The 20,890-nt window shown below is 43.8% G+C and overlaps 1 protein-coding gene and 1 long non-coding RNA gene across 2 annotated transcripts; both read right to left on the reverse strand.

Moving 5' to 3' along the window:
* Positions 1-463: 463 nt before the first annotated feature.
* Positions 464-1,956, reverse strand: LOC119293913. The gene is made up of 4 exons (XR_005143250.1): positions 1,706-1,956; positions 1,457-1,565; positions 1,125-1,357; positions 464-775 (listed from the first exon to the last, which is right to left on the reverse strand). It is a non-coding gene; the product is annotated as an uncharacterized LOC119293913 (long non-coding RNA).
* Positions 1,957-2,117: 161 nt separating this feature from the next.
* On the reverse strand, positions 2,118-12,446 carry LOC119292825. The gene is made up of 4 exons (XM_037571519.1): positions 12,259-12,446; positions 3,920-4,280; positions 3,410-3,504; positions 2,118-2,458 (listed from the first exon to the last, which is right to left on the reverse strand). The coding sequence occupies exons 1-4, from the start codon at positions 12,444-12,446 to the stop codon at positions 2,446-2,448; spliced, it is 657 nt and encodes a 218-aa protein (XP_037427416.1). The 3' UTR covers positions 2,118-2,445.
* Positions 12,447-20,890: the final 8,444 nt, after the last annotated feature.

Below are 20,890 nucleotides of genomic sequence, written 5' to 3' on the forward strand. Positions count from 1 at the left end.
ATCGTCACGGAATCCCCGTCACAGATTACTCCTAGTGACGGCGCACACGCAAAAACGTCATCGAAATTGGGACCTTCAGTGACATTATATAGAACATCATCGACTTACTATTTCCATGATGATCAATTAATGTCACATGTTAGGAGAAAATATGCCGTATTGTACCATATTCGGTGACGAGGCAACGTCACTAACTTTATGCCACATCAACACCCGAACAGCTATCCCACTAGTAGTGTCATTACTTTTATTATGGATGAAGATGGCGCCATCAAAATATATTTACTTTCTTTGAGATCTAATTATGATGAAAATAAGTATTTATTTCAGATCACATCACATAAGATTATATAAAAAAGTTGAAGAGAAAAAACACATCATAAATTGATATCAAAGACAAATCATATTATGTATGAAATCATCTCAGCCAAATCATTCTGTAAACAAAAATGGCAGTAAAAAGCTGACTCAAGTTTAACACAGACAATAGACAAGATGAAAACTAATATTAACTAAAGACCACATATGTTATCCTGATGATTGCAATGTAAGGATGGCATTCATGAACCATCTGGTTGGGACTGGGACTGCAGAGTTGCTTGAGCCCTCAAAAAATCAAGCAGATTGTCCCGTCTCCTTTTGCTTCTTTGCCCAGGCTTCAGTCTTCTCTTGCTGGCTCTTTTTTAAAGCTTCCAATTCTTCTTGCTGCTTCTTTTGTATCTCTTAAAATGCTCTCTCTCGTGCTTCAAGTCTTGCGACTAACTCCTCCCGATGCCTATAAATGACAAAACGCAACAATGTTGCATCGTAATGAGATGAAAACATACAAGATAACAAGGTACAAAGGTACCAATTTAAAATAGATAAGTACATTATTAAATGTCAAGGCAAGCATGCTGACGGGCCAATGAAACAGTAAACTCAAGAATAACTTGTAATGTTTTAAAATATGCATAACCAACAGCTTGATTACAGGAAGCATCACCAAAAGGATATCAAGTCAACAACCCAGGTTAAGAGAAGCACTCCTTAGTTGAACTTTCGTTCACTTCAATGAGTGCACCATGCACACATAAGCAAGAAAAAAGAAACAACAAGAACAGAAAGGGAAATAACATAATTACCTGTCATTTGCATCTCTTGCCTCTCTATCCTTCTATTCAATTCTTTCTTCTAGAAATCGGATCTAGGCTCATGAAGTAGAGCTCCCAGACCTCCCGGATCTTCATGCATACCCCATGCTAGAAAGGACGGTGCTATGTGCGCTTTCTTCCTTTAGAACTTCAGCCACAATCGATGTATCGGATACTGGCTGCTCACCTTCTGATTGTGCTTCCCTTTTCTTTTCCATCGCATTCTATAGTACAAAGAAAAATATTGATGCTAAGGCAAAGTTCATATGCTAGCAATATGAGAATCTATTTCAAGTCAGAAACAATAGAGGAAGAAATCTTACATGAGCTAGAAGTCCTGACTCAGCTCATGCTATCAGTCTTGCTGTTTGTATGGGTGTCTTTGAAAAACTCAATGGGACTTGGATCATGATTATTGTACTTGTCTTTTTTCTACAAGATATATGAAATTGTAACATTACTACTACTACATACATACATACATACATACATACATACATACATACATATATATATATATAGGCCAGATGCAATAGACATAGGACTACAAGTAAGATATTTGGAATTCTTACAAGTTTGCTGAAATAGGAAACATAGGACATATATCCCGTCTTTTGGTGTTGCCTGACAGCTTCTCGGTTTTCCTTATTCATTTGACATATTTTCTACATAAAAAATGAATATAAGTATTTACATATGGTACAGTAGATGTGAATGCAAAAACTATTGTTGGTCGCATATCTTGTTACAAACCTTGTTTCTTTCATCAGACCATTTATTGACAAGGCTAGTCCAATTCTCATGAGTAATGTTGGGTGGCTTATTTGATAATGCTTTCTGACAGAATATGTGAATCAATCTTTGAGTCAATTATTTGTGATACTTATAGTGCAGAATGACATACAAATGATACAAACAAGGCAAAATTAAAGTCAGTCAATCGACATTGTACATATTATTTAAGATGTATGTCTGCATGATTACCATTGCTTTGGACTTAGCAAGAGCGACCTCCTCTTCATCTCTCAAATCCTCTTCCTCTACATAGGCCTCCTCTTCAGCATCTCGGTCATACTCTGAGTCACTGCAATCATCAGCACCTTGTGCCTTTTGTGTCAGTTGCGCATTAGGAGCACTGGAGTATACAAGGCTACGAGCTATGCTTTGTATGTCTTTAAGAGACTCCTGCTCCACAGCCTTGCGTTCCGCAATCCTTGCATTCCTTTCCTTCAAATATGCCTCACCCTTGCGTTTCTGTTCCACAAGATATTCCCTGCTATGCATATCACTCTCCAGAACTGGTGGCATGATTTTAGTAACTGAAGCTGGAAAAGATGACAGAGAGTGAACTTAATGAATTGCCGAAAGATCTACCAGCCTACATTATCAACACTAGATGACTGAAATCTGCTTAAACTTGTTTGGAGGAGTACTTGTAACGTACATGATTACATTAACTTATCTCTTGAAACTTGGCTTTCATTGCTAGTAGACAAAAAAGGCTAGATTGTGTAAAATAGTTATAAACAAGTAGCTCTGCTATTAAGTAGTTCATGTGTTCCTTAATACTCAAACTTGGAATTGATGCTTGTCATTTGAGATGGCCAGGGCAATATTTTAACAGGTGCAACCGGAGCGGTTGAGCAGGGCCTCAAAAATTGGAGGGCTCACGACCTTTTAGGTAATTAAGATGTTAATTAAACAGATAATTAATTAGAGTAAACAATGATGGAAATATCGCACCCCAAGGCCCAAGCCACCTCGTACTTCTCTCTCCAATCCCAATCCATCAAAATTACTCCCAGCGACCCCCTCTTCTCTCTCTCACTCTCTCTCTCTCTCTCTAAATGCATTGCTACTATTCCAAAAAAGAAATCAATATCAAGGCCCAAATTAAATTACTCTAGCAGATCATGGTCATGTACACTAGCAATCACCCACTGGAGCTTTACGTGCAGTCTTTCATGATCTACAACTACAATGCTACTCTGAAGGTTGTGGGAGTTCTCAGCACCCTATTCTTTTATTACTACTCATGTTTATAAGTACACTACTACATCCAGTTTTTTGTTCTTTCTTGAATTTGTGCATCTGGTGCTGAATTCTACATGAAAATTATACTGTTGCAGTGATTAACAAATTATACTCCAACGTCGGGGCTTAAATTTTGATTTGCACAGGGCCTGTGATTTTCTATGTACGGTCCTGGAGATGGCAAAGACATTACTGTATGATGCTTTTGAGGGTTGCAGAACAGATCGAAGTAAACAACTTACTTGGAAATATGGAGCATCCAGAATTCAGTTAAATAAGAACAACTGCAGAATCGGCCTTTATTCAGTTTCGGACAAGTGCAGACTCGGTCTTTATTCTGTTTTGAACAAGAACAAGTGCAGAATCAATCTTTATTCAGTTTTGAACAAGAACAAGTGCAGACCCAGTCTTTATCAAGAATTCGAAATAAATAACATATACCGTGAACTCCATATGGTAATATATTGTATCAAGAACAAGTGCAGACATTAAGTTTTGACCATCCTAGGTAAGGACGATTTATGGGGTAGCAGAACCACAAACAAGGAAGCCACATGGTCGCTGAATTACAGGAAATCTCACGACAACTGAGTAAAAATCGAGTAAAACTTACAGAGCTACGGGATTTGCCACATGGTCGTTGTATTCAGAGATGTACACGACCGCGTGCGCTTTTCTCCCCCAAATCCCTTCCATGGTGATCCCTAACGTCTAGAGCTTGCGGGATAAGGAGGGCGGGATGAGTAAATTACCGTCAGCCGACGCTGGTCGCTGCAATCTGTGGGGAAAGAGAGATGGGTGGGGAGGCCTCCTCCAATCCGCTGTCGCTGGTTGATGTAGTGGATCTGAGCTCGGCCGGTCGGGCGGCCTCCTCCAATCCGCCGTCGCCGGTCGCTGCGAGCAGGGGGGATAGAGCGGAGTGCTCGTGGGGATGGTTGTGTGGTGGATTCAAGGTCGGCCGGCGGGCGGCCACCCCCAATCTGCCGGCCCTGATCGCCGCAGTCGTGGGATATAGGAGAGTCGATTGAATCTGGCGAAAAAATGCCGGGGTGGGCGGTGGCCTTTAGCGGTGCCTCTTCGCGGCCGAAATAGAAGGAGAAAATTTGGCTGGGCCTTTGACGGGTGGGGACAGGATGCGGGAAAAAGAAAGAGAAACGGAGGGGAAAGAGTTTTTCTGGTGTGCAGATTGTTTTATTTTTCATAATTTAATTTCCACATAATGGTATGCAATTCATTTAATACGAAATAAGTAGCAAATGATTATTAAAAAAAGTAAACCTTGCATAGACATTATGATGTGGTATTTTCCATGTACTCTTTTCTAGAGAATTGTAAATATATATGGCGAAAGTTGTACATGTTAGATAACGTATAGAGGTGTCTTAAATATGTGATATTGGAATAAAACAAAATGCAAACGAGTGAATTTTTGTACTACTCCCTCCGTCTGAAAATAATTGTCGGAGGAATGGATGTATCTAGATATATTTTAATTTTAGATACATCTATTTTTATCTTTTCCGACAAGTATTTTGGGACAGAAAGGAGTACTTGTGTAAATAAAATTGGTAACGTCAGATGATGGTTTTCAACGATGATTGTTTAGAGTCTGAATCTACTCATCCGCGTAGTCCCCAACCTCTAGTGTAAGCGATCTAGGATGTATAAAGCCCCTTTTTAGATGTATAAAACTCCTCTTTTATCAAGAGCACTCGTTGGTAGTGGCATGCAACTAGACATGAGGTCGTCCAATCATTGTACCCAACTTTTTTCATTCGACACAAACGCACAAATGAATCTGTCCTAGAATTGGGCCTACTATTCCTATAATTGTCCATGATATACACATTTTTCTGCCAACTACTACCTACCATTTTTATTTTTGAGATCGAACCAAACAACCGCAATGTCATACACATCACCTCACGAACAACCGTAATAACCTTATTTTCCATGCCATTGACTATTTATGAGATACAACAAAATAATTCCATCGCTAGATAAAATGTGACTAAACAATGGGGGGTCCCATTGTCAACATTGACGTGTGGGTCCTACCATTCAATAAGATGTGAAGCATCTATGATGGGTCCCACTTCTGGACGTCACATGACAAAAAATGAGCATCATACATTCGTAATATTCTATGACTTTAATAGGTTTGTCATCAAAATTACCAAATCGTCATAGAAATTGGCGGACTGGTGGCACTCAACCATTGAGGCGATTTTGTGACATTAACCATCACTGATTCATGGTGATCAGTGACGCCACCTATAAAACATCACACATTGGGTATCTGTGTGACGTTATTCACCATCGTCACGAGGATTTTCGTCATAGTATCTCAATTTTCTTGTAGTGACCTTAAGTATCTGTGGGCATGATTATACGATATGCATCACACAATCTCAGATTCATCCAACCAACATAAAAGTACTTCAAAGAGTGCCCCAAAGCTTCTACCGGAGAGTCAAGAACGTGTGCCAACCCCTATGCATAGGTTCCCAATGTCACGAAACCCGCAAGTTGATCACCAAGACATACATCAAGTGTTCTCATAAAAGACTCAATCCAATAAGATAACTTCAAAGGGGAAACTCAATTCATCACAAGAGAGTATAGGGGGAGAAACATCATAAGATCCAACTAGAATAGCAAAGATCGGGATACATCAAGATCGTGCCATAGAGGAAACACGAGAGAGAACACAAGAGAGAGATCAAACACATAGCTACTGGTACATACCCTCAGCCCCGAGGGTGAACTACTCCCTCCTCGTCATGGATAGCGTCGGGGTGATGAAGATGGCCACCGGTGGTGGGTTCCCCCTCCGGCAGGGTGCCGGAACGGGCTCCCGAGAGGTTTTTGGTGGCTATAGAGGCTTTCGTCAGCGGAACTCCTGATCTATCTTCTGTTCTGGAAGTTTTACGATACATAGGTATATATGGGTGCAGGGAGTACATCGGTGGAGCTACGGGGGCCCCACGAGGCAGGGGGCGCCTAGGGGGGCGTGCCCCCCACCCTCGTGGCTAGCTCCCGTATCTTCCGAAGTAGAGTCCAAGTCTATCCGGTGGATTTCCTTCCAAAAATAACTTCTCCAGTTGATTTCGTTCCGTTTTGACTCCGTCTGATATTCCTTTTCCTCGAAACACTGAAATAGGCATAAAACAACAAATCTAGGCTGGGCCTCCGGTTAATAGGTTAGTCCCAAAAATAATATAAAAGTGTATAATAAAGCCCATAATCATTCAAAACACATAGTAATATAGCATGAATGCTTCATAAATTATAGATACGTTGGAGACGTATCAGCATCCCCAAGCTTAATTCCTACTCGTCCTCGAGTAGGTAAATGATAAAGAAAGAATTTATGAAGTGTGAATGCTAGAGGTGCACAAGTTTGATCAACAATAATTTCAATCACCTTTACTAGCATCATTATATGTCATAAAAGTAGTTCAACTCATAAAACTTTTCACGAACTAGTAACAAGCAATTCACATGTTAAAGCATAGGCCATAAACATTCTTGAAAACTAGGAAACTTCATTCTTAGTCATCAAAACAATTGCAATTCATCTTTATTTTCAGGAATAGCAAATTCCACATACTCAACTATCATATAATCTTCTACAATTGCTAACACTCACGCAATACTTGTGGTTATGAAGTTTTAATCAGACACAGAGAAAGATTGGGGCTTATAAGGTTGCCTCCAAACGTATTCACCTTTGGGTGATGTCAACAATAATAGGTCATGCTAACGTACATCCAATTGGAGATATATATCAGGATCACCCTAACACAAAGTGCTTGCCAAAGGATAAAATGAAAAAAGGTGAAGGTGAAGATCACCTTGTCTCTTGCATAAAGTAAAAGATAGGCCCTTCGCAAAGGGAAGCAGGGATTTGCAGAGGTGCCAGAGCTCAATTTTGAAATAGAGATAAATAATTTTGAGAGGTATGATCTCAATGTCAACATAACAACCAAGAGTTCCCAATATCTTCCATACTACATACATTATAGGCGATTCCCACGCAGAATGGTAAAAGTTTATACTCCCCCAACCACCAACAAGGATCAATCCATGGCTTGCTCGAAACAACGAGTGCCTCCAACTAACAACAATCCTGGGGGAGTTTTGTTTAATTATTTTGATTTGATTTTGATCTTTTTGATCATGGGACTGGGCATCCCGGTTACCGCCACTTTCTCGTGAATGAGGAGCGGAGTCCACTCCTCTTGAGAATAATCCACCTAGCATGGAAGACACTGACATCCCCTAGTTGCTACATGAGCAATTCGGGCATACAAAACAAATTATAATTTGAATGTTTACAGTTGGGCACATGCAAATTTACTTGGAACGGCAGGTAAATACCGCATATAGGTAGGTATGGTGGACACTCATGGCAAAACTGGGTTTAAGGATATTGGATGCACAAGCAGTATTCCCGCTTAGTACAGATATTTAGGCTAGCAAGGGGAGAAAGGCAAGCTCAACATGTTTGAATGATCCATGACAATATACTTTAACTGAGATGCGAGAAAACATAACCCATTACGGTGTCTTCCTTGTCCAACATCAACTCTTTAGCATGTCATACTTAATGAGTGCTCACAATTATAAAATATTTCTATGATAATATATTTATATGTGAAATCTCTCTTCCTTCAATATTTTTTCATGAATTGTTCAAATGACTAATACAATGCTTGCTAACCGTCAATAAATTTACAACCTATACTTCTTAGATGTGATGTCATTACTCCCCATGGAATAAGCAAATGAGGCATATATAATTTCAGATTCATGACAATCAACTCATTCAACAATTTACTCATAGGATATAAGTGAAGCACACGAGTAAATGAAAAACTACTCCAAAAAGATATAAGTGAAGATCAATGAGTAGTCGAATAATTATGCAACTATGTGAAGACTCTCCCATTTAATAATTTCAGATCTTGATACTTTATTCAAACAGCAAGCAAAGCTAAAGAAAACTACATTGCAAGGATAGCACAACTCATGTGAAGAAGCAAAAACTTAGGGTCAACCGATACTAACCGATAGTTGTTGAAGAAGAAAGGTGGGATGCCTACTTGGGCATTCCCAAGATTAGATGCTTGAGACTTCTTGAAATATTATCTTCAGGTGCCTTGGGCATCCCAAGCTTGAACTTTTGTGTCTCCCTAATTCCTCTCATATCATGGTTTCTCTTTTTATCAAAAGCTTCATTCACAACAAACTCAACAAGAACTCGTGAGATAGGTTAGTATAAGCCAATGCAAAACCTTATCATATTCTACTGTAAAAAATCACTAATATTATTATTCAACATTGAATACTAAATGCCTCTGAATATTTAATACTCCTATCCTTAAATAGAATCATTAAACAAGCAAACATATGCAAACAATGCAACCATAACAGCAATCTGCCAAAACAGTACAGTCTGTAAAGAATGCAAGGGTATCAATACTTCCCTGACTCCAAAAATTATGAACTAAAATTCCCACTGTAATAAAATAATATGCAAAAAGATTCAACCTTATACCATTCTCTGACTTTTCTAGGGAATTTTTGCAACAGCAGTAAACTTTCTATTTTCAAACAGCAACATGCAAACTAGGAAAATAAGCATGGCAAAGGCTATCCTTGACTTTTTTATTGAAACTAAAGATGCAAAGAATTATTCTAACTAACAGAAAGCAAAGACTAGCAAAATAAAATGACGCTCCTAGCAAAACACATATCATGTGGTGAATAAAAATATAGCTCCAAGTAAAGTTACCGATGAACGAAGACGAAAGAGGGGATGCCTTCCGGGGCATCCCCAAACTTAGTTGCTTGGTTGTCCTTGAATATTACCTTGGGGTTCCTTGGTCATCCCCAATCTTAGGCTCTTTCCACTCCTTATTCCATAGTCCATCAAATCTTTACCCAAAACTTGAAAACTTCAACCACACGAAACTCAAAACAAAAACTCGTAAGCTCCGTTAGCCACCACTTAGGTGTTGTAATGAACTCATTCTAAATTCATATTGGTGTAATATCTACTATATTCATACTTCTCTATGGTTCATACCACTTAATACTATCCATAGATGCATCAAAATAATCAAACAACACATAGAAAACAGAATCTGTCAAAAACAGAACAGTCTGTAGTAATCTGTATAAAACGTATACTTATGGAACCCCAAAATATATGAAATAAATTTCTGGACCTGAAATTTGTCTATTAATCATCTTCAAAAATAATCAACCTAAAAGCACTCTCCAGTAAAAAATGGCAGCCATTCTCGTGAGCGCAAAAGTTTCTATTTTCTACAGCAAGATCATATAAACTTCACCCAAGTCTTCCCAAAGGTTCTACTTGGCACTTTATTGAAACAAAAGCTATAAAACATGATTACTACAGTATCATAATCATGTGGACACACAAAAACAGTAAGGGTAAATATTGGGTTGTCTCCCAACAAGCGCTTTTCTTTAATGCCCTTTTAGCTAGGCATGATGATGACAATGATGCTCACATAAAAGATAAGAGTTGAAACATAACGAGAGCATCATGAAGCATATGACTAGCACATTTAAGCCTAACCCACTTCCTATTCATAGGGATTTTGTGAGCAAACAACTTATGGTAACAATAATCGACTTGCATAGGAAGGTAAAACAAGCATAGCTTCAAGAATTTAAGCACATAGGGAGGAAACTTGACATTATTGCAATTCCTACAAGCATATGTTCCTCTCTCATAGTAATTTTCAGTAGCATCATGAATGAATTCAACAATATAACCAGCACCTAAAGCATTATTTTCATGATCTACAAGCATAGAAAATTTACTACTCTCAACATAAGCAAATTTCTTCTCATGAATAGTAGTGGGAGCAAACTCAACAAAATAACTATCATGTGATTGAGAATTAAGATCAAGATGACACGTTTCATGGTTATCATTATTCTTTAAAGAATACATGTCATCACAATAATCATCATAGATAGGAGGCATGCTTTAATCATAGTAAATTTTCTCATCAAAGCTTGGGGGACAAAAAATATCATCTCCATCAAACATAGCTTCCCCAAGCTTGTGGCTTTGCATATCATTAGCATCAAGGATATTCAAGGAATTCATACTAACAACATTGCAGTCATGCTCATCATTCACATATTTTATGCCAAGCATTCTATGTAATTCTTCTTCTAGCACATGAGCACAATTTTCCTTTCCATCATTCTCACGAAAGATATTAAAAAGATGAAGCGTATGAGACAAACTTAACTCCATTTTTTTGTAGTTTTCTTTTATAAAATAAACTAGTGCTAAAATAAGAAAAAAAAGATTCGATTGCAAGATCTAAAGATATACCTTCACTTACCTAGCTTCCCCGGCAACGGCACCAGAAAAGAGCTTGATGTCTACTACACAACCTTCTTCTTGTAGACGTTGTTGGGCCTCCAAGTGCACAGGTTTGTAGGATGAAGATGGTCTCTCTCAAACAACCCTGCAACCAAATAGCAAAGAGTCTCTTGTGTCCCCAACACACCCAATACAATGGTAAATTGTATAGGTGCACTAGTTCGGCGAAGAGATTGTGATACAAGTGCAAAATAGAATGTGGATAAAGGTAATTGTAATCTGAAATAATAAAAACAGCAAGGTAACGAGCGATAAAAGTGAGTGTAAACGGTATTGCAATGATAGGAAACAAGGCCTAGGGTTCATACTTTCACTAGTGCAAGTTCTCTCAACAATAATAACATAGATAGATCATATAACAAGCCCTCAACATGCAACAAAGAGTCACTCCAAAGCCACTAATAGCGAAGAACAAACGTAGAGATTATGGTAGGGTACGAAACCACCTCAAAGTTATTCTTTCAGATCGATCTATAAAAGAGTTCGTACTAGAATAACACCTTAAGACACAAATCAACCAAAACCCTAATGTCACCTAGATACTCCATTGTCACCTCAAGTATCCGTGGGCATGATTATACGATATGCATCACACAATCTCAGATTCATCCAACCAACATAAAAGTACTTCAAAGAGTGCCCCAAAGCTTCTACCGGAGAGTCAAGAACGTGTGCCAACCCCTATGCATAGGTTCCCAATGTCACGAAACCCGCAAGTTGATCACCAAGACATACATCAAGTGTTCTCATAAAAGACTCAATCCGATAAGATAACTTCAAAAGGGAAACTCAATTCATCACAAGAGAGTAGAGGGGGAGAAACATCATAAGATCCAACTACAATAGCAAAGCTCGGGGTACATCAAGATCGTGCCATAGAGGGAACACGAGAGAGAACACGAGAGAGAGAGAGAGCAAACACATAGCTACTGGTACATACCCTCAGCCCCGAGGGCGAACTACTCCCTCCTCGTCATGGATAGCGTCGGGGTGATGAAGATGGCCACCGGTGGTGGGTTCCCCCTCCGGCAGGGTGCCGGAACGGGCTCTCGAGAGGTTTTTGGTGGCTACATAGGCTTTTGGTGGCCGAACTCCCAATCTATCTTCTGTTCTGGAAGTTTTACGATACGTAGGTATATATGGGTGCAGGGAGTACGTCGGTGGAGCTACGGGGGCCCCACGGCGCAGGGGGCACGCCCAGGGGGCGTGCCCCCCACCCTCGTGGCCAGCTCCCGTATCTTCTGACGTAGAGTCCAAGTCTATCCGGTGGCTTTCCTTCCAAAAATAACTTCTCTAGTTGATTTCGTTCCGTTTTGACTCTGTCTGATATTCCTTTTCCTCAAAACACTGAAATAGGCATAAAACAACAAATCTGGGCTGGGCCTCCGGTTAATAGGTTAGTCCCAACAATAATATAAAAGTGTATAATAAAGCCCATAATCATTCAAAACACATAGTAATATAGCATGAATGCTTCATAAATTATAGATACGTTGGAGACGTATCAGTATCTCAATCACTTTCAAGTCCAGATCATAGACTTTTGTCTCAATGATCCTCTCCTAGCTCTCCTGGTTCTGAGTCGGGGTGGCTAGTCCTTTCTCAATCCTCAAGGTTGCTTGAATCATAAATTCAAGTTGGTCTTGCTTTGACTTGAGAAATGCTTCTGAAGCTTCTGCTGCACTTGGCATCTTTGCTGCTTTTTCTGCTCTGGCTTTCTCCTTCTTCTCATGAGCTGCAACTGAAGTGGGATCTTCAGCATCCATGACAACTGTGTTGTCCTCAAAGTCAGGCAACAAAGGAAGATGTTCTTTATCCAACAGATACACTCCTTGCTTCATCTTGGAATTGATTAGCTCTTGAATGTGTGGAGCATACCCACATGTTCTCTTTTGGTCAGCTGCTGTCCTTTTGATTGTCTCAACAATCAAGCTCATGACCTTGAACTTCTGTGGCACAACATCAAATAACTGCAGCAAGTTGATGGAATGACCTATGATCATCCTGTGATCTCTAGATTTTGGCAGCAGAGTGTGCCTCAAGCTGGTGCTTTTGGTGGCCAAACCAGACAACAAGTAGTAGAGTGACCCAAACTTGTGTGTCTCCAAGGCCTTATCTAGAATTTCCTTATACATATTGGCCATGGAGTTATGATCTTTCTTCTTCTCAGCATACACATCTATGTCATTCTCTTCTTCTTCAAGGGCATTTATGAGCCTAGCCCACTCATCAACTGTTGATTGGTGCCTGTGACCTTCTGTCATCCACACAATCCTTCCATGTGGATAGAAGTGAGTTGTTGAATAGAATTGCATAATAAGTTCATCGTTCCATTTGGTGAGATTCTAACCAACAAAGTCATCAACACCATTTGCTTTGAAGCTTTCATGCACACCTGGGAAATGATCAACATTTGCATCAATGTATTTCCAGTCCACCCATCTCATATCACTAACTATGGGCTTCTTGTCTAGCAACACTGTATCATAAAAATCTTGTTGCTCTGGTGTGGAATCTGTAGTCCACTTCAGTCCTCCTCCTCACAGCATATGGATCTGCTTGTCTCCATTTTCTGAGACTAACATCCTTTTTTTCCTTCATGTTTTTAGCAACTGGGTGACTGTCATTGTGGTATGTTCCTGGAGCTTATTTTTGGAGCTTGTGCTAGATCTTTGGGGGTTGTCTTGGGCTTTGAAGGAGCTGCCCCAGACTTGATGGCATCCCCCATCAGCTTCTATGACTTAGCAGGAGGTGCTTGAGCAGCAACCTCTTCTTCCTCTTCCTCCTCACTTGCAGAATCCTTCCTCATAGATGGATTTCCAATTACTCTAGTTGTAGTTTTTATGACCCTCTTCTTGCCTTCTTCTCCTGATTTTGGCTCAAGTGTGAAAACCATAGTTTCCTGAGTGGAGGTTCTGGCCTTTGACGTAGGAAGTCTCTTGGCAGGTGCCTTCTTGTGCATACCAGGTTTTGTTGCAGCAGTAGTTCCATATTCCTTTTTCAGCACTTTCTTCTTGGAGCTTACTTCCTCCTCAGCAGCCACATAGTCCTCATCCTCTGAGTCTGAGGTTCTCTTCTTCCTTGTCCTTGTAGCTGCCTTGGGCAAATTGCTTGGAGTTCTCCTGCTGCCATCATCAGAGCTGCTAGAGGGACTAGTGCCCTCACTCATGTTCACTTGCTCTTCTGATTTGTTCTAGCTATCACTCTGGTCAGACATACAGGCAAAGCAAACTGACAGCAGACCCTGTGAATAGAAATAGATAAGGTAGAGTAGATGAGAATCACAAGGTGCAGAGTTTTTTGCAAAAAGAATGAGTCAAAAACTTAGTTTTAGTTTTCTACAGGAAGCATTTCGGAGCTACCGATTTGAAAAACTCGGTGACACCGAAGCAACTTTGGAGTCTAAACGTGTGGAATCGGTCAAACCGAGACACAGTTCGGTGACTCTGAGTTTTCTAGGGTTTCACAAAGTCCTGGTATTGATCACACCAATTTGCAACTTTCTGTCAGACCAAAAATCACTTGTGCTTTGGCCTAAGCCAAATCGGTGGAACCGATTCCTACAATTCGGTATGTCCGAGATGAGTCCGACGGAAACCTAACCCTAAATTTTCAACTCAAATCTAATCTAAGGGATGTTTTCTCTGAATAGATTGATCTGATACGTGGTAAAGAACATGGCATTGACCTTGTGCTCAGAATCGGAGGTAAAAAGAATGCACAAGGGGTCGAACTCATACCCTAGTTCGGCTGTGAGTTCGCTACGGCGGCAACGGCGGCGTTGAAATCCGTTGACGGCAGCGGAGACCAGTGGCGGGAGGTTGCTGGCGACGAGGTGACAATTCGTAGACCCGAGAGGCAGAGTAGGACACGCGCGGGCGAAGAGGTTTTGAAGTGATTTCCAAAATCTGGCCCGTCAGTATATATATCCTGACACTGTTGGGGTGACCGAGTGGAACAACTCGGTGGCACTGAGACGTAGAATTGCAAGTGGTTACTGCAACTCGGTGAGACCGAAATGCTCTAATCGGTTGCATCGAGATTGAAAACTTGATCAACCCAGTGAACTCGGTGTGACTGAAATGGAGGAGTCGGTCAAACCGAAATACACAGAGAGGTTTTGGAAGTTTTAAGTCTATGACAAAACAGGACTCCGAGTGCTGCTCACATAGAGGGTTTGAATTTGACTTAGATCAAGCTTTGTGATGTAGCATGTGAGGGAGTCATGGATTAGGGGGTATCCGGACAGCCGGACTGTATACATCGTCCGGACTATTGAAGCGTGAAGATACAAGATTCAAGACTTCGGCCCGTGTCCGGATGGGACTCTCCTTTGCGTGGAAGGCAAGCTTGGCGATCCGGATATTGTGTTTCATTCCTTGTAACCGACTCCATGTAAACCCTAGCCCTCTCCGATGTCTATATAAACCGGAGAGGTTGGTCCTTAGAAGGCCGATCACAATTACAATCATACCATTGATAGGCTAGCTCTTAGGATTTAGCCTCTACGATCTCGTGGTAGATCTATTCTTGTACTACCCATATCTTTAATATTAATCAAGGAGGAAGTAGGGTTTTACCTCCATCGAGAGGGCCCGAACCTGGGTAAACGTTGTGACCCACGCTTCCTATTACCATCAGCCTAGACACACAGATCGGGACCCCCTACCCGAGATCCGCCGGTTTTGACACCGACATTGGTGCTTTCATTGAGAGTTCCTCTGTGTCGTTGCTGCAAGGCTTGATGGCGCCTTCAATCATCAACAACACGGTCCAGGGGGAGACTTTTCTCCCTGGACAGATCTTCATGTTCGGCGGCTTCGCACTGCGGCCCAATTCGCTTGGCCATCTGGAGCAGATCGATAGCTACGCCCCTGGCCACCAGGTCAGGTTGGGAAACTTGAACTACACGGCGGATATTCGTAGAGATTTGATCTTCGACGGATTTGGGCCTGCGCCAGGAGCACTGAACAGTCACGATGAGCACGGCTTAGACCTGCCGTCGGACGATGCTCGGGATATCACCCCTTCAATAAAAGCCTCGGATCTAAATCCGGAGCAGGTTGCGTTACCTAAGGACGGAGGGGTGGACCCCGCCCCGCAGGCCGCACACTCATCGGCGGTTGTTGGTTCCGGTCCGCACACCCTCGACCCAGTCGAGCCAGGTTGGGCTCCGGTAATGGAGTTTACCGCTGCGGATATCTTCCAGCACTCGCCCTTTGGCGACATGTTAAACTCATTAAAGTCTCTCTTGTTGTCAGGAGGCTCTAGGCCGAACTATGTCCGGCTTGAGTGGGAAGCAGGCGACGAAGGAATTCGCTGCCCACCCACCACCCACTTCATTGCCACGGTCGATGATTTAACCGACGTGCTTGACTTTGACTCCAAAGACATCGACGGTATGGACGACGATGCAGGAGAAGTACAGGAGCCACCGCCCACAGGGCGGTGGACGGCCACCTCCTCATACGATATATACATGGTGGACACTCCGAAGGAAACCAATGGCGACGAGGCGACGGAGGATAACCCCTCAAGGAGAAAAGCAAAGCATGGGCGGCGTCGGCGCCGCTCCAAGCCCCGCCACATTAATACCGGCCCCGGAGATGAAAGCAATCCGGATGGTGCCGAAGAGGAATACAACCCTGACCAGTCCAGACGAACAGGCGACTGACGGATATCCGGAGGAGGACAACTATATGCCCCCCTCCGAAGACGAGATTAGCCTCGGCAACGACGAGTTCGGCGTGCCCGAGGATCTCATGGAGTAGGAGCGCTTCAAGCGCCGGCTTATTACCACTGCGAGGAGCCTGAAGAAGAAGCAGCAGCAACTCCAGGCTGATCAAGATCTGCTCACAGATAGATGGACTGAAGTCCTGGCAGCCGAGGAATACGGACTCGAGCGCCAAATGGCTGACCGGCCACCCCGTGGCCGGGATAAAACGGGATATCAGCCCGAATACCAGCCCGCACCCCCACGCCAATACACCTTGGCCTGGGGCAATAGGCAAGACCTGCAAGATATACTGGAAAACAAAGGAGGACAGCCAAGATCGATCTACGGATCGCAGGGGCGCGCCCCAGCGTGCGACGATGACCGTCACGCCGGATACACTATCAACAAGTCCGGTCGGGCCGAACACAGCAACCCAGACCAATTCGAACTACGTAGCACATAGCCCAGCACAGAGGCGCCGCACACCCCCTCTGCTTCACTGACGAAGTGATGGATCATGAATTCCCAAAAGGGTTCAAACCCGTAAACATCGAATCATACGATGGCACAACAGACCCCGCAGTGTGGATCGAAGATTTCCTTCTCCACATTCACATGGCATGCGGAGACGATCTACACGCCATCAAGTATCTTCCCCTTAAGCTCAAAGGACCAGCCCGGCACTGGCTAAACAGCCTGTCAGCAAATTCCATTGGCAGTTGGGAAAACCTAGAAGGCGCATTCCTCGACAACTTCCAGGGCACATATGTGCGACCACCGGACGCCGATGACTTGAGCCACATTACTCAACAGCCCGGAGAGTCAGCCAGGAAATTCTAGACCCGGTTCCTAACTAAAAAGAACCAAATAGTTAACTGTCCAGACGCCGAAGCCCTGGCGGCTTTTAAGCATAACATCTGTGACGAGTGGCTCGCTTGACACCTCGGCCAGGAAAAACCCAAGTCCATGGCAGCTCTCACAACATTAATGATCCACTTTTGCGCGGGCGAGGAAAGCTGGTTGGCTCGCAGCGGCACCACGCCACATTCCGGCACTTCGGATGTCTGCGACAGTAACGGCAAGCCACAACGCAACAGACATAAGCAACGGAACAACGGTGACAACACTGAAGACATGGCAGTAAACGCCGGATTCAGCGGATCCAAGTCCAGTCAGCGGAAGAAGCCGTTCAAAAGAAACAATCAGGGACCGTCCAGTCTGGACCGTATACTGGAGCGGTCGTGCCAAATTCATGGCACCCCGGACAAGCCAGCTAACCACACCAACAGAGATTGTTGGGTATTCAAATAGGCCGGCAAAACAAATGCCGAAAACAAGGAAAAAGGGTTGCATAGCGATGATGACGAGGAGCCCCGGCGTCCGAACACGGGGGGACAGAAGAAATCCCCCCCAGGTGAAAACGGTCAACATGATCTACACCACTCACCTCCCCAAGCGGGAATGGAAACGAGCACTAGGGGACGTCTACGCGATGGAGCCAGTCGCCCCCAGGTTCAACCCATGGTCAGCTTGTCCGATCACCTTTGATCGTAGGGATCATCCTACTAGCATCCGTCACGGCGGCTCAGCCGCATTGGTCTTAGACCCAATCATCGACGGATTCCACCTCACGCGAGTCCTTATGGACGGCGGCAGCAGCCTGAACCTGCTTTATCAGGACACAGTGTGCAAAATGGGCATCGACCCCTCAAGGATCAAGCCCACCAAAACCACCTTTAAAGGTGTAATTCCTGGAGTAGAGGCCCGTTGTATGGGCTCTATAACATTGGAAGTGGTCTTCGGATCTCCGAACAACTTCCGAAGCAAAGATTTAATCTTCGATATCGTCCCTTTCCGTAGTGGTTACCACGCACTACTCGGACGAACCGCATTCGCTAGATTCAATGCGGTACCACACTATGCATACCTCAAGCTCAAGATGCCAGGCCCGCGAGGGGCCATAACAGTCAATGGAAACATGGACCGCTCTCTCCGTACAGAAGAGCATATTGCAGCCCTCGCAGCAGAGGTACAATGCGGCCTCCTCCAGCAAACCACCAATCCGGCGACGACAACCTCAAGCACCGTCAAGCGAGTCCGGAGCACCCCGCAACAGGATCATCAGGCACGCCAAGAGCGCGATTAGCAGTCCGGCCACCGCTCACACCCCATTAAAGCAGCATTCGTGCCACGCGTACACAATTACGCACTCAAAATACCATGGGCACAGGCGGAGGCGCAGCAGTGACTCAGTCAAGTGCGGTATCACCGCAACATACCTTCATAATCTTTCCCTTTTACCTTTCAGGACATTGCTTTAGGGCAGCCTCTTCAGAAGAGCCGGATTGCTGGACTTTCATAGGAGAGAAAACCAAGGAGGCAACCGGCTTTGCGCACAGAAGGAAACACCCAGGTGGAATCTATTTATGATCGTTATACATGTTTTATCTATCTGTACGTGACCTGCCCCTGGATAGGACATGTCAAATAGTCCTATTTATCTCCGCTTAATGCATTCATTGTAAACATACGCTTAAACGTATTATTCATCAATGGGAGATCACATATAGCGTCAGCTTATCAGTCTTATTGGAGCATTTTTTCTCGCAGATGTTTATTTGATATTGCATCCGTACACCTTAGTACGTTTAGTTTGCCAGGGGCTTCTGATGGCGTCCCATAATATGGCAAGTCAAGTCCAAACACTTTCAACAGTGCGGCACCCTGATCTTATAGCACTATATGCATTACCTCCAAATCATGTCTTGGGTCTAAAGTTGGGTTAGCCCGGCTCCCTTGTTTTGGTACCTTACGTTCCGTTATATCGGCTAAGGTAGCGCAGGGAGAACTACTGCGATTGTGTCCCGGTTCTTCCGGACGAGCACCTCAGTAGAGAAAGCCGAAAACTGACCGGCATGATGTGGCGAGAGCTGGTTGCTGTTTGAGAGGTCTTAAAATCCTTAAAGATTTTTCTGCTTTAGGCGATAAATCGGCTTCGTCCGATCTAGGCGTATATAGCGCCCCAATTCGTCCTTCCGGATTCTAGGGGCTTCGCCAAAATTTAAAATTGTAGACTTCTATGGCTAAGTGAAAGTTATAAAGCCGCATAGTCCGATTGCCTTGTTCACTGCACCGGACACCTCCTTAAGGGACCAAACATTTGGATAAAGAGTCTTCGGGTTTCCACGAACACCCCAGTACTAGTTACGTGGGGGCAGAAGCCGACGACTGGCCTACTTTCAGAATTTTATAAACAGCCGCACATAAGGTAATATTTTAAACAACAAAAGTGCTACATAGCGCAAGTAACTTCGTCCTTAAATTACAAACATGACAGAAGTGAATTCATTCTAAAATTGTGTCCTTGGTACATTCATCGGCCACGAGACAAGCGCCCTTCATAACACCATCGTAATACTTCTCCGGATAGCGATGCGCCTTGCCCTCCGGCGGCCCGTCCTTCACCAGCTTCTCCGGATCCAGCTTGCCCCAACGCACCTTCGTGCGGGCAAAGGCCCGGCGGGCACCCTCAATGCAAACGGATCACTTGATGACTTCGAGCTGCGGACAGGCATTCACCATCCGCTTGATCAGGCTGAAGTAGCTAGCCGGCGCGGGCTCACCAGGCTACATCCGGACTATGAAATCTTTCATAGCCGTTTCGGCCGCCCTGTGGAGTTCGACCAACTACTTCAGTTGGTCACTCAGAGGCATTGGATGTTCGGCCCCAGCATACTGGGACCAGAACAGCTTCTCCGCTGAGCTCCCCTCCTGGGCACGGTAGAACTCCGCGGCATCTGATATGCTGTGTGGCAGATTTGCGAATGCCCCTGGAGAGCTCCGAACTCGGGTAAGTAAAAGAAATGCCTCCTCCACATGTTTTCTTTGCATAAAGAATTTCTTACCCGCCGCTATCTTTTTGGCCTCCTGGACTTCCTGTTGTGCCTTCTCGACTTCGGCCTTGGCGTCTTTTATACTAGCAAGGGCCTTCGCAAGCTCGGCCTCTTTCGCCTTAAGCTCATGCTCCACGGACTCGAACTTTTTGCCGAGCTCCTGGAGCTCTTATTGTACCTCGCCCACTCTGGTATCTTGCTTCTCGCGCTCTATCCGTTCCAAGGCTGCCTTGTCTTCGGCCTCGGACAGCGCCTTCTTCAGAGAGGCCACTTCGGTGGTGGCCCCTATTACAAAATCATGACGCTTCGTCGTTAGAATAACTAATTTTATATACCCTTCATTATGTGAGAGCGGGGAATTACTCACCTTTGCTCTCTTCGAGCTTCCTCTTCGTGAGGTCGGGCTCTCCCTGCGCCTGCTCCAGATCCCATTTTAGTCCGGCGATCTGGGCTGTGCGGACAGCAGCGACAAGCAGCACAGCCTGCTTATTCACATTAACACTCATTATTAGACTCCTGTGGATTATAATTGACCCTTCGTTTGGTTTTTCTTTCCGAACACCAAACAGAGTATCGGGGGCTACTACCTATCGGGTGGTAATTTCACATATTTTCTACTTACCTCAAGGCCTGTCAGGAGGCTGGTGCAAGCTTCGGTTAGCCCTCTCTTGGCGGA

Source organism: Triticum dicoccoides, chromosome 4B (genome assembly GCF_002162155.2).
Source record: "Triticum dicoccoides isolate Atlit2015 ecotype Zavitan chromosome 4B, WEW_v2.0, whole genome shotgun sequence".
In the NCBI taxonomy this organism is placed as follows: Eukaryota; Viridiplantae; Streptophyta; class Magnoliopsida; order Poales; family Poaceae; genus Triticum; species Triticum dicoccoides.

Bases quoted from the DNA above. Each gene is read 5' to 3' on its own strand.
- LOC119292825 (XM_037571519.1), bottom strand. From the start codon at position 12,446: ATGAAGCAAGGAGTGTATCTGTTGGATAAAGAACATCTTCCTTTGTTG. The intron at 4,281-12,258 runs GTCAAAGCAAGA...CACCCGTCAAAG, and splicing joins GCTTCAGAAGCATTTCTCAA to GCCCAGCCAAATTTTCTCCT. The intron at 3,505-3,919 runs GTAATTTACTCA...TGTTCAAAACAG, and splicing joins GCGACCAGCGTCGGCTGACG to AATAAAGACCGAGTCTGCAC.